Genomic DNA, 13,299 nt, shown 5'->3' on the forward strand with positions numbered 1-13,299 from the left:
CTTCTATACTTTTTAGCACGTAGTTATTTATTATTAGCATTATTCTTCCGACGTCTGATTTCTTTTTAATTATAGGAAATGTATTTTTCTAAGGTAGATAAACTTTTGGGATTGACTATATAGCCAATACATCCTTAAACCGATAATTAATTATAAGATAACATGTATTGTTTCGTTTCGACAGGCGGCCAGGAATTTTGGTTTTAGTAAATAACACTGATTGGGAACTACTGGTACGTGTAAAATTATTCATATCTTACGATTTAAAATTTTCATTTCTTGGCTCCCTTACATGTTGCATGAATTACGAATTTTTATGTTTAACATGGAATATTTAAACGTCTAAAACAATTACACAGTACGTACGATGTGCAAAATATACAATACATTTAATTTAAAGTACGCATTACAGCATTTTATGATTTTGAATTTCTTCCTTTAAACGATATTTGCAGATATTTAATTTTTCATAAAAAAATCGCAGTCGAATGATGAATCGTAAGAGTTCATAACGTGGTGGGAGTACAGTTGTTTTCAATCGTGGGGTGGAAAGGCATTTGCTCGAGACGTTTGACAAACGTCCAGAGAAAGTATTTCGTCGTGAGTTTTTTGCGGGGCTCACAATCGAGCTACGGTGTGGTTGGTAGAACGCAAGTCTAAGGGATGGAAAATAAGACGTCGGTGAAAGGGTGCAAATGATCTGAAGGTTTGCCACACCCACGGGAGAATTATCATTTCAAATTTGTGAATGTACAAAACGCGAGAGCTATTAGGCTCCAGTTTCTGAAGCACTCTTGAGGAGAGAAAAGAGCTTGGAGTAGCGTAGCGGGTTGCGCCTATGGTGGTTTCAGAAAGTAGACGCAGAAAAGATGATGGCTTCAGCCGTTATTATGATAATACCAACATTTCCTGAAGTTTCATATGCTTCTATTCTATCACGAGCTCCTTTTTCTCTTCTTAGTGCCCTGACATTATATCCACTGTCATTTGTCATTTCGTATTTTTGGCACACATCTTGTTTCCCTGTCTTGTTGCTTGAAATTGCGAAAGTGCGGCAATTTGTGAGCTCGTAAAAATTTTCAGGGTGAAGGCGATTATAAAATAAAATCTGGTGACGTAATAACGTTCATATCCACCTTGCACGGGGGATAAGGACGCTGCGATAGGAATGATCAACCAAAGGAATGGTAATGTGATGTAAAATGGAGGTGTACGAAAGGAGATGAAAATATTTGAAATATTTATTTGTATGGAATCGATGTATATACATATGTACAAAGTCGAAAAATAAAATGCTCATTCACACCTACGACGTTCGTCTGGGTTTAGGATGTTCCACGTAACGACTATAGTGTGGCTGACATTTTGGCTGTTCTCCAAGGATCCCTTATTATTGCTATCTTCTCCTTCGCTTTCCATCTTTTTCTCGCTATATAATCAATGTGCTATATCCGGTTTCCACTGACGGAGACACTGTTTGTCTGCGTCGGTACTTAACTGTCATGATTTTCGCGCTCGTATACAGCTCCGTCCTCATTACTTTACAATTAATCTCGAAGAATGAGAAAATAAAGATAAAGGAATAAAAGTCGAAGGAGTTCGTGACGGCTGAAGCGTAATTTCGCAAAGAAAACAAAATATAAAATGTTATCTGTCTAATATTCTCTTCTTGAAACATCGCGAGTCAGTGAGAAGAGCAACAGGACCGAACTGTATGTAAGTAGCTACAGCAGAAAATTAATTTCGGTGCGTGTGCCGAGGTCTAGTTGTTGGTTGCTGAGAGGCTCTATTAAAAATAACGATCGTGCTCCAACTTCATAGAGAGTGAGAAGGGGACGGTGGAGTGGAACAAGAAAGGGAGACGGACGGAACATTGGAAGGGAAGAAATCTTTTCACAGAAAAAATGAGAAAACTTCCGTGAACTTCCTCTTCTGTATAATTAATTACCGGATCGTAGTTCTTTATAGTACACGATAAAGATCGTATCGAAGGTTTTTCAACTTGCTCGATCAACTGAAGTTAATCAACTCTGGCTGTTCGCTGCCGCGATGTCTGCGATTCCCCCTTTTCCTCATCGATCGGACCGCGCTTCCAGCATCGCGCCGTGCCCTGCGTTCTCTCTGTTCCACATAATCTGTGTGCACAACGACGCATCTCCGAACTATGTAGATTTTCGTGATATCGGAACCAATCTGCCAATGATAGAGGCCGACGAGTGAGTCGCTTTATCATACAATAGACTAACGAGAAATAACGCGGCCAATTAATCTCGGACCTGTGTTGCGCCAGGAGATTCGTGATGAAAACCGTGTAACGAACACCTTTCAAGCGATCTCCTGGTTACGGTTCACAAATTTCGAAACAGTTAAACGCGAATTGCCAGCAAGGAAGCAAATGCCTTAAAAAGCAACCAAATTCTTAATTAATTTACAAAATATACATGAAAAGTGTAATTAATCTAATATGTACGGAGGCTCATTATTTTTAATATGGCTCAATAAATCATGAAAGAACATTCCCTTTGAATTCGAATGCATTAATCTCTGCTTGCATTTTCCCAAACATTTCGGTTTCCTTTTTTTCGACGATGGAACGGATGCGTAAGTGCATTCGTGTGTCGTTTGTGTCTTCGCACATGCATCTGTATTTCGTGCACGAATACAATGCATTTTCAGCCGTGGAGAGATGCGAAACGCATCCCCCTGTGAAACCAAGTGTCCCGATCGTTAATGATTCGGCAGGGTTGGATGGTCCAGTGATTAATTGTGTCAGCCATGATTACATTACAGAGAACGCAGATCCACTATATTATATACGTTTGTGCCGTACTGTATCTCGTGGCTCGGTCTGTAACACGTGTGTCGAAAGCACTCGTGCGTTATGTCGCAGGAGCATTGTACCTAGTATTCGCATTTATAACTAGTCATGTCGTAGAAACGTTAGAATTCCGTTCGATAGAGTTAATTTGCGATTGTAAAGAAGGAACTTGTGTCAATAATAAGAGCAAAGTTAGCGAAAGAAGAATAGACAAACTCCTTTTTGTTATTTCTTCAGATTTGTGTATTCCATAAATTGGTTTGCGAATATCATAGTTCGCACGATATTTTAAGAATAGAATGAATTGAGGACAACAATTTAGCGACCCGAATGGTATTACCTTAACGAGTCTTGAGGTTTTGAAAGGGTCCAAGACGTAATTACTGGCGAGACGTAAGGCTGAACGTATTCCTTTGCGGCCGGTCTCATTAGCGATATAATTTCCTGAATGTCGGCCAGGCCGTATTTCGAAATTTTCCAAATTTCTCGCTGCCAGGTTATGGGTTACGCGGTGGTAATTTCGTATCTCCCTAACCGTTGGAAGAAATTAGGGGTGGAACATGAATCCCTTCGGAATTAGGCTCTGGCGGCCAAGGGAGGCCGGATGCTCGCGAAGATGAAATCGAGCGGGACGGTATCGTCGCGAATTAAAGTTTCGCGTCGCCCGCTAACGGTTGTTTCACTTTGAAACGTAAGTATAATTTCTGTTATCTCCGTGTGCCGCGATGCCGCGGAGTATAAAATAATAAAGGCCGGAGCGAACGAAGCGACCGAGAACTTTGGCTATTACAATGAAACAGTTCCGTGCAAACGCGTCTTCAACTTTTAACGGCTCGCCCCCATTTCCTTGTGTCCTTCTTCGTTTCGCGTCTCCTTCTGCTCATTTCCCTCCTCTACTACGAATTTGTTTCTCCCGACGATCGTATTCAATATTTGTATCCACGAGACGCATAAGAAATGATTGTCCTGGACGAAGTAATTGTACTGGTTTTTGTAACAAAATCTACTCGATGAGCTTTTAACTTCGCTCGCCTAATTTCGCTTTATCTTTAATTTGTTTTCTACATGGATTTACGCGTGCGCGTTTAATATCTTTCCTCTTGTCGGAAATTACTAAGTGCTTAGTTCCATAATTACATTCAACCTGTTTCCTCGTGAGCACCATATTTATTTCAGTTTACCGCTGCCTCGCCATTAGGGTACTAATCCACTTAATTTCTTTCCACCCCTGGCTAGAAACACGAGTGCTCTGTTTTTTGTATTTCGATGCCTTCTCCGCACGTGCTGGTACATCGCAATTAACGTTGTCCGAAATAAAGCCGACAAAATCCTGTTCCTTTTGCCGGGAATAAACGTTGCAAAATAAGAACGGTAATGCGTTAAGTGTCGGCCACGAGATGACTGCGCGGTTTTACGGGACTTTTTAAAGCCTCCGTTTCAGCTTGTTAAGGCGATTAATCTCGCTCCGTGATTATGTCGTTCGCGAAAAGCACACCATGTGAAATACCGATGCATTTGTTCGCAGTACGACCTCTTTCCTGTCGTAATATTTCACCAGATTTTGATGACTTGCCTAACAGCGAATCTGTTATCGATTTCAGGACAAATCACGTATAAGTAATCAACGATCGCGTATAATCTGACGTAACAGCGTTAGGGAGGGATTCTCGAAGGAATTTAAAAATCACAAGCTCATTGTCAGGCAAACGATGGTCCATCGAACAGCACGTAGACTCGTATTTTGCTCCCGATTGGTTCCAGCAAATAATACGCAGGCAGGGAGCACCGATGGGAGCAATGGATCGCCGACAGTTCGAATCTAGATTCGTTCTATTTTCCTTCCGCTCTTATACGTGATAACACCTGCCGTTTGCATTTGGCTCCGATGCCAAAGTTATCTCAAGAGAAACGAGTCTCATCGGCCTACATCGTTTTTTCACTTGGCCGGTCGCGCTTCCTTGGCCACCCCTCATCGACGGTACGAGAGCAGAGACCGCCGCCGGTCCGTGTATTCCTATTCTTCGCTCCTTTTCCGTGTACTCCCCTCCTTTTCTTCGTGCCAATGTCTCCGAGACGTGGGCCATCAGCATAAAACGCGCAGTTTTATGAGCCGTAGCGAGTAGACGGTCTCGTGTTACATCTTCCTCAAATGATCCCTCTTGTTGCCTTCGCTCTACAATCGCCCCCCGTCCGCGTTGTATTTCCCTGGCTTCATCGGCGGAGTTTCGTTCTTACACCGCTGCCTCTCCATTCTCTGTATTTTTCTTGATACGTTCGTGCTCCGCCAGTATACCGCTCACAGCTTCTCTCAGATACATGACTTTTACCGCCCGAGTGTTATTACCCCTGAGCGAAAATTTCATTACCCAACTACGAATACATTTAATTTCAATTGAGGATATAAACTGAATCGTCGGAGAATTGAGATTTAAATTGTAATTAAAAGATTGTTTCATAGGATGCTATTGTACAATTTGCTGGACCGAAATTATCAAATAGAGTCATGAAACGTATTGTATATGAACGTTCTTCTTTTATATAAAACGGCAAGCATTTCCCGTTTAATTTCAAAACGAGGAAGATTTCTTTTCGTTGAACTCAATAAGTTCGCGTCCCTGTTTCCAACAATAGCATCCACGACCGGCGATTCTGGATTCGCATCGCGAATGTTCTTTTGAAAGTGAACTTTGTCAGGAATTAAGGAAACCGCTCGGTTCATTAAGAGCATTGTGTTTACCAATGCCCGCCGAAAAGTCGGTAAAAAGACTTCGCCGCTAAAAAGACGGTAATAACAATTCACCTGTGTCTATGGCCATGAAGAATCGAACGATGTTCATTGACGCGGAAAGAAAAGTAGAATAGAGGTGAACGACGGACGGCGCGACGACGAAGGGAGTAGAAGCGAGAGGAGAAGAAGAAAAAGAAATCTTTCGACCAATATCTTTCGATCTCCCGTCGAATGCACAACCCTGGCAAATTGGAAGGAATATACTCTCCCCTACTCTTGGAATCGCGCGGAATAAGAGGGAAGGTAGAGCGAAGAGAGGTGGCCAGAGGGGCGAGAGGTTGGATTGTACAATGCACGAGATTTCGTCCAGTCCATCGGGAGTCCCATCTCGTCCCCATAGGCAGCTATTAGGGCGTGGGATTCTCGGGAAGGGAGTCTTGCTGGATGGCTGGATAGCTGGATGGTTTGGAAAGCTGAGAAGGGAGGAAGGGAGAGGAAGGTGGATAATTTGTCCGGCATCTACCCACCTCCCCTGCTCTTCCTCATCCTCTGTCGCTCTGTCTCCTCGTTCGTTGCGTCGTTCGTTCCTCCTCCACTTACGTTTCGTCTCGCTTTGTACGTAGTCAAGAGAACGAAGACAGGGACCTGACCGAGGACCTGACCCGAATTTCAACGAAGTTTTGTCCACGTCATTTTTGATTTATTAACTTCGTACTGAGCACATAAAGCTTGGACAATAAAAAGTTCAGTTATCGCGTTTTGTAGATCCGAAGTTGTTAAGTAAGTAACATTCCAATGTAAATCTTCTTACTTTGCATGCGAAAGGAAACGCGCGGTGTTTACCGATGTGTCGTGTTAAAACGCTTTCCCAACAGAAGTTTATGGGGAAGACGAAGTAGCGAGGTTCTATAGTGGTAAAGACTCTCTACAGTGGTTTATGGAGAAGAGAATTAGGAGAAGAGGAATAGGAGTGAAAAACCAAGTTACGAGTAAAGCCATCAAGCTGACTTCTTACCTTGGTAATACCCTTCTAGTGGCTGCTTTCATATAATTGCGTCTCTTGCGTCGGTTCTGCTGCGGGGTTGTTTCGTTCCTATCGAGGAACAGTAGGGATAGTAAACGATACCAAAGAGAAACAGGCTACGAGGGACGGAGAGAGAAAGAGACAGGGCGAGAGTATCTAGCAATTTGTATGTGCAGTAAGCCTCTGTAATTGCCAGACCACCTATCTACCCCCGCGGATGCGCGCCGACCCTTCCGCGTTTCTGCTCTCTCGCGATTTACATATTATAATTTATAGGTCAAAGATATCGGCTGGCTTGAATATTGTAGACGTTACTCTATTCTCCGGAGAGATGAAAGCGTGACAACGCGGTTTTAGATAATAATTTTAACCACCAAGAGTTACATGAAAATTACTTTTTAACGGAATCAATAATAATTGTCGGACGAACTACATTGTAGATGATTTTTAAATATACGTGCTTGATACAATTTTTTACTTTCTTCTCGGTTATACTTACAAACTAGTCGAAAATTTCTTCAATAATTATAATTATAAAACAATATTTCCAGAATTACTATACTCATTTATCTTCTTTATACTATATAGAAACGTTCGCGCGATCTTCTACGGTCCATACTTTTATCTTGAGTTTACGATGAATGGAATTACACTTCTGGAAACAATTAATTCTACCGGAACGTAACACGAAATTCGGCGATTCGCCGTGGCGTGTTCGTTAATAACAAAATGTTTCTCGTTTAACGCAAGACCGACGTTTCACGAATGATGTTCTGTCGAGCGAAACACGTTACGCCTGGTGATAAAATCTGAGTGTTTAAGAAACACCAGAGCGAATGAAGATGTACGAGCCGAGGGTATTAGGCGGCAAAGAGGAATGGAGACAGAGAAAGGGTGAGAGGGCCGAAGAGGGAAGGGTAGCTTTCACCGAGGGAGTAACTAAAACGTACTTAGCTACGGGGTTAAAAGGTGGAGAGTCATCGCGTGATCGTGGAACGTTATCCTAAAGCACATAACCCAGCCACCGGAGAAACAATCCGAGGGAGAAGGAAGGGTCGGCTTTCTTCGGGGTGAGATGGAGGTACCGCTGAAGGATCAAGCCGCTCTTAACGTAACGGGGATCAGCGATGATTCTCCATTTAGATATAGTTACATTTAATTTTCGAATGTCTTATGGACACGCGATAGCAAATGAATTGATCGTCATCTTAAGTATCCTCGATAAAATCGACTTCGTAACTTCTTAACCCCTGATCCTTTCCCTGTCGTTTTAGATGTATCTCCAAAATCGAATTACCTACATATTACTTACCACAGAAATGTTTTACTTATGTACAAGCCAGGAAAACACAGTGGAAATGTTCGTTTTAATTACGTAGTACCAGATAGGAGATCCGTTTTATTGTGAAATGTAGGATATTAATGATCGCATTCGACGAGCGCAATTGTTGGTGCAGGACTTTGGCACGAGTTACGGTTTAACGATGTAACTACGTCAACGTTAACGGCCCTACGCCTCCATTTCGCAACTTTATTGCGATTCTTATTTATCTACCCGTGCTATTTGTATTTCGGCTTCGTAATACCACATCGCAGAAGTAGAAATAATGGACGAAATTATGTCAGAATATAGTACATGCTTTATAAGAGCTTGATCACAACATAGACACACGTTGCTGTTGTAGATCGATGGAACAGGTATAGATGAACAAAATCCCCGCGCAGAACGTCCAATCGCTGAGAGAAAAATGGACTTAGCCCCTCAAAGTAACCCAACCGTGGAAATATAAAGTGGTGGAAAAATACGTCAAATGACGAAATGTGAAACGAGACCGTATAGACGCGCTGTGAAAACACGAGCATGGAATTTCATAGAACAAGCCGGAATAGAAACTTATTATTCGTTTGAATCGAAGCTCGCACGGAATTCATATGGCTCGCCGCGGAAGTGCCGGGAAATATTAAGGAGTCGGAGTCGCGTATAAGCAGCCGGGCCGTAGGTATACGCACGTACGTGTGAAAGAATATATGCTGAGAAAAGGTTTTATCCAGCTCGGTGAAATCGATCATCCACCCTATGGACGTAATACTATTCAAAAATTGCGATGGAATCTTTTGTGTTCACGGTAAAAGCTTGAGGAATCGTAAATACGAGCAGAATAATAATAAAATGGAAAATGCCGGGAGAAATTCCGTTTTATCGATGAACCAATAAATACGTGTTCCTTAACGTAATTTAGAACACCGTACCGTTACCGCCTAGTCTGGCAAATACGTTCGTTTCATTTGTCATAAATTCTCAAAAAAGAACCAAACGTTCTCGTTCTCGGCTAAAGCTATGGGATATTAAAAGCGTTAGAGAATTCGAAAAGTCATCTCGGAGACAAAGATGTGAAGGTGAGGTCTCCGAGGGAACGGCCCGGACGTCGTTCTGGATATTCCGGGCATGGGTGTAATTGAATATGCATTAGCGTCAGTGCGTCGATGGTTGCAGCGTCGGGGAAGGGATGAACGGAGTCGACGGTGACTCACATTGTGACCGGAATAAGCAAACTATCCTTTAAGACTCTCCCCTGTTCGACAGCAAGGTTTTCCCTGCCCGGTTGTCGATGCGACAGCACGACGAAGATCCTCGATTGAATTATCGTAATCACGCATTTCCTTGGGCGGCCCTTTTCTTCTTTCCAATCTCATTTACGCTTTACTGCCGGGGATGGTATCCTTCGTGAGGTGACTACTTAAGAATTATACGAAATCAAACTCTCCGTGTGAAGGTCTGACTCGATAAAGAAATTGGTTGAATGCAAATTTTTCTATGAGTTGATTACTTTAACAAAAGTAATATCGTTAAACGAATAAGGTTTGTCGTTCTCCGGCGGAAGTGGCATTATATGAAGTATTATTTGCCTATAATGACGATCATTAATTCGTGTCATCATCAGTAGCATACACCTAATTAGGATAGTCGAGTCTCCCGACAAGGGAGTCAAGAGAGGGTGGAGATGGAGTTGGGGAACATAAAGGGGTTACGGCAGCGCACCAGAGGCTCACACGTGGGCGTGCGTGATAACGAAGCTTACCATTGCAATCGACGTGCGTGTCTGGTACGTGCATGTGCTTATACAACACGTGCACGCATAGACGCGGCCGTCGGACGCATGGGTGGCTCTAGGGTGGAGCCTTGAAGTTTGATATTACCCTGGCAAGTGTCCATGGCAATCTTATAACTCAAGTGCTCGCTACCTATGTACATATGTATAATGCGTGATGCACGCCCTGTGCGCGTGAACGTATACAGACTTACGTATGTATATGTATACGCTTAAACTATTAGTTGCTTATGGCATTCGATGAACATATATTTAAGAAATGAATTTAATTGTATTAATCAAAAACAAATATTGCTGGTAATAAAAATGATTTGGATTGAAGTTTAGATATGTACGTTCAAATTATCATCTGCTCTTGTAACAAATACGCATACATTGATGTAAATTATCTAAATTGTATGTATATGCATATGAATATGCATATAGGGTGAGCATGTTATTATTGTTGATGGGTATCTTTGGTACTATTATAGGACTAGAATATTGTGCATATTACGTGAGTTATACACATGCAGTGTACGTGCCTGCACGTTATACATGTGTACGTGCGTGGGTATGGGACCAATATGTTATTTCCGTCCGCGTTCCCTTGTATGCACATTTAGATTGCGCAGTCAGAGTTCTGGTAATACTTTTGGCAGCTGTACGTTCCGGGCAGCAAGTTAAGTTTAAGTTTAATTAACGTGCCAGGTTCGTTTGAAATCGTGCCCCCTTTAAATTGTCATGGTACGTACCTATTACCTGCCGTGCGCCTAATGCGAACCGCCTCGTTTTGTCTGTTGAAAATTTTCCGCGATCCAACCGAGGCGGGGTTCCATTTCATTCCCGCATAAATGCGTTATTACATAACTCGTCACGCTCGTTGTTGAATTATTCTTTTGAAAGTTCCACTTTACAGGAAGTTTCGAGATATACATGGCAATTTTTAAGCGCGGTCGAATAACAATGCACGGTAGGCCGCTCGTTAATATTAATGTTAACATTTTTACCGGAGTTTATGTAAACAAGACTATTTATAAATATTCATTTCATTCTTGCAGACATTAGAGAGGTACACGTGCATTTCATATCTTCTTGCAAATTTAAACAGCAATTTTCGACTATAAATCGACCAGACGGCGTAATTGTAATCAATTATCGTTGCGATCGAATATCGATACACATACGAAGTGAATTATAATTATGCATGTATACACAGAAGGCAAATTGGCACAACTTCTGTTCAAAAATTTTGTTACGTATTACGCATTCGCGTCGTGTTTCTCTCCACGAGATCGGATTTCAGCCGCAAGTATTATTTCGTTTTCGTAAAAGTGTCGTTGTCGTGGTTACGTATATATGATGGAATGTGGTGAACCGTGATTACAGAAAGATCTTACCATCCGTGGGGACTCTTCACCTTAACGCCGGCTTTGATCGTCTTACAACAAGCAACAGGTTTCTCGTGCTTGTGCTTCCCAGGTATGTGTGTTACAAATAATGCAAGAGTTATGAAAGTTTCGTGCCATGATTATTTGTTATTTCGAAGGTAGTAGTTGAACGCGGTTTCATTCAACTTGAGTCATAATTAAAAAGCACCACTGAAACTCAATTGTTATAAAAACTTACGGCCCTACTGATACTATTTCGCCCCTATTGGTACTATTTCGGCCCATTTGGCCAGTTTTAGCTCGTTTCGACAATCTTGGATGTGGCTACTATAAGTCAGTGGTCACTCGTTTTAAAATCACCCCAGTAACTATGGACGATTAATGTAATTAAATTAAATTCTGATTAATAAATTAATAGGAACGAATTTCAGAATTTTTATTTCACAATTCTTTCTTATTCCACTAATTCTGAGGTACATACATATACACACAACTGTGCACGGCGAAAACTTTCTCCTGTATTTGCTTGGCTTCCGCAGTTGTTTGCTTAAGAAAACTCTTACAAATTTCCGCGAACTCGGCCACAAATTTTTCTTATTGTTAAGTTCGAAATAAGGCTATCGTTAGTAGTAACTTGAACTTGTTTCGTACACGTGCCGAGATCGCGTGGAATAAAGAGGGTGATTAGAGGGCAGGTTAAGAGTGAACAGAATGGCGTGAATCGAAAAATAATTCTATCGTCAGGCTTGGTGCCAGAGGACCGTGTAAAGCTACCCTGGCTACCTAATTATAATAAACAACGAAGTTCATTATAATTTACATTGCAAACTGTCCGTTGCATTAGCCTTTTTTGTGATCTTTTTTACGATACTTTACATCACTTCTTCCAATGCTTTCTTTTACATACTTCTCTGATTGTATTCTCGTTATTGTCTATATGAGCTGTTCCTCCTTCTATGATTTACTTTATTTTATCCAAACAATGCAGATGTTAGTGTCAAACATTTTTGGCGATTCCAAATTTGTTATCAGTCAAAGTACGCCTTTAACTAGATTTCCCGATAAGTAAAATACATTGTGGAAAGCGATAGTTTATGAAGTTCACTTGCTCCTTCGGGGCTACGGTTTCCAGGTACGTCTTCTTTGAGAGTTTACTAGAAACGCGTGGCAAGAAACCTTTTAGTTCGTAAATTTCAATAGCTTACGAACAACTACAACTTCTTGTGAATTCCTCCCGGTACTTACACGGGATAGGTACGTGGGAAGTGTTCGAAGTTTCGAGTTCGAAAGTTGCGAGAGCATCGACAGAACATATCCTCGACGTTTCAATTAAACGTTTCCCAATCGAAGATAGATGCAATAAATATATCTCATATTACGGTATTCATTCGCCTTTTAATTCTTGAACACCGGATAAGATCCAGTTATCGATTATGTTTGTCCAAATATTCAAATTAATTAACTTAATTTCGAGTCAGGAACAGAGAATTACACCTCAAAGCGTTCGTATCCGTAAGATAATCCGGACGCCTTTTACTCTACTTATAAGAAAGTTCTTAGCCGAATTCTAGATGGTTTAGAACGTAAGGCGCGAGATAGATAGCAAAGATAAGGTGAATTGAAACGCAAGGTGTTAGACGAACAGGTCTAAGTGGTATCGAGGGTGTTGCTAGGTTACTACCCCGGATCGGCAGATGAGAAGGTGGTAGAGGTATCGGGCTTATAGAGCGTGTGTATCTTCGATAACAGGAAGGTTCGAACTGCGGTACACCTCAAACGTTACCTTCCTTCTTTGCCATCCAACTTTAGCTCTTAATTTTCTTCTCATTTCCGCCCTATTCTACTACCCCTTGTCAGTATATTTACTTCCGCGCTTTGAGCTCTTTATTTTATCAGTTTGTCAGCAATTATTTGGAGAGATATAACGTTGTTCATATCACGCATTCATATGTATTAATATTATATAATTAAATTTCGTTAATCGTTATTAGCAGCAGTTACTTTACCAGTTCGAATGCACAGCTTGTACGATTCTATATCAACGTGCTATATACGTGCTATTTTTTGCCTCTCCGCGCCTCGATTGATGCTCGCGATCAAATGAAACGCGAAGCGTTCAATCAAGTATAAAGTATAACAAATCATATGGGAACGATCCAGCAATCGATAGCATTTCGCGTGAACGTTAACAACCTCTTTGCTCAGCTCGTTTATCTCGAATGTTCACAAATTGATCGCAATACATTCGG

General features: G+C 41.5%; 1 protein-coding gene and 1 long non-coding RNA gene across 2 annotated transcripts in view; both read left to right on the top strand.

Moving 5' to 3' along the window:
* Urm1 (Ubiquitin-related modifier 1) overlaps positions 1-1,347 on the top strand; it is a 7,295-nt gene extending 5,948 nt beyond the window's left edge. The window contains exons 4-5 of the mRNA XM_018024959.2: positions 185-233; positions 1,084-1,347. Of these exons, the coding sequence (XP_017880448.1) occupies positions 185-233; positions 1,084-1,152 (118 nt within the window). The 3' untranslated portion in view covers positions 1,153-1,347. The remainder of the gene's footprint in view (positions 1-184; positions 234-1,083) is intronic.
* Positions 1,348-10,341: 8,994 nt separating this feature from the next.
* The window catches only part of LOC113464372 (uncharacterized), a 43,181-nt gene continuing 40,223 nt past the window's right edge, over positions 10,342-13,299 (top strand). Inside the window, exons 1-2 of the long non-coding RNA XR_003389211.1 lie at positions 10,342-10,406; positions 11,049-11,141. This is a non-coding gene — a long non-coding RNA (uncharacterized LOC113464372). The remainder of the gene's footprint in view (positions 10,407-11,048; positions 11,142-13,299) is intronic.

Source organism: Ceratina calcarata, unplaced genomic scaffold (assembly GCF_001652005.2).
Source record: "Ceratina calcarata isolate Rehan_Ccalc_2016 unplaced genomic scaffold, ASM165200v1 scaffold35, whole genome shotgun sequence".
Classification (NCBI taxonomy): domain Eukaryota; kingdom Metazoa; phylum Arthropoda; class Insecta; order Hymenoptera; family Apidae; genus Ceratina; species Ceratina calcarata.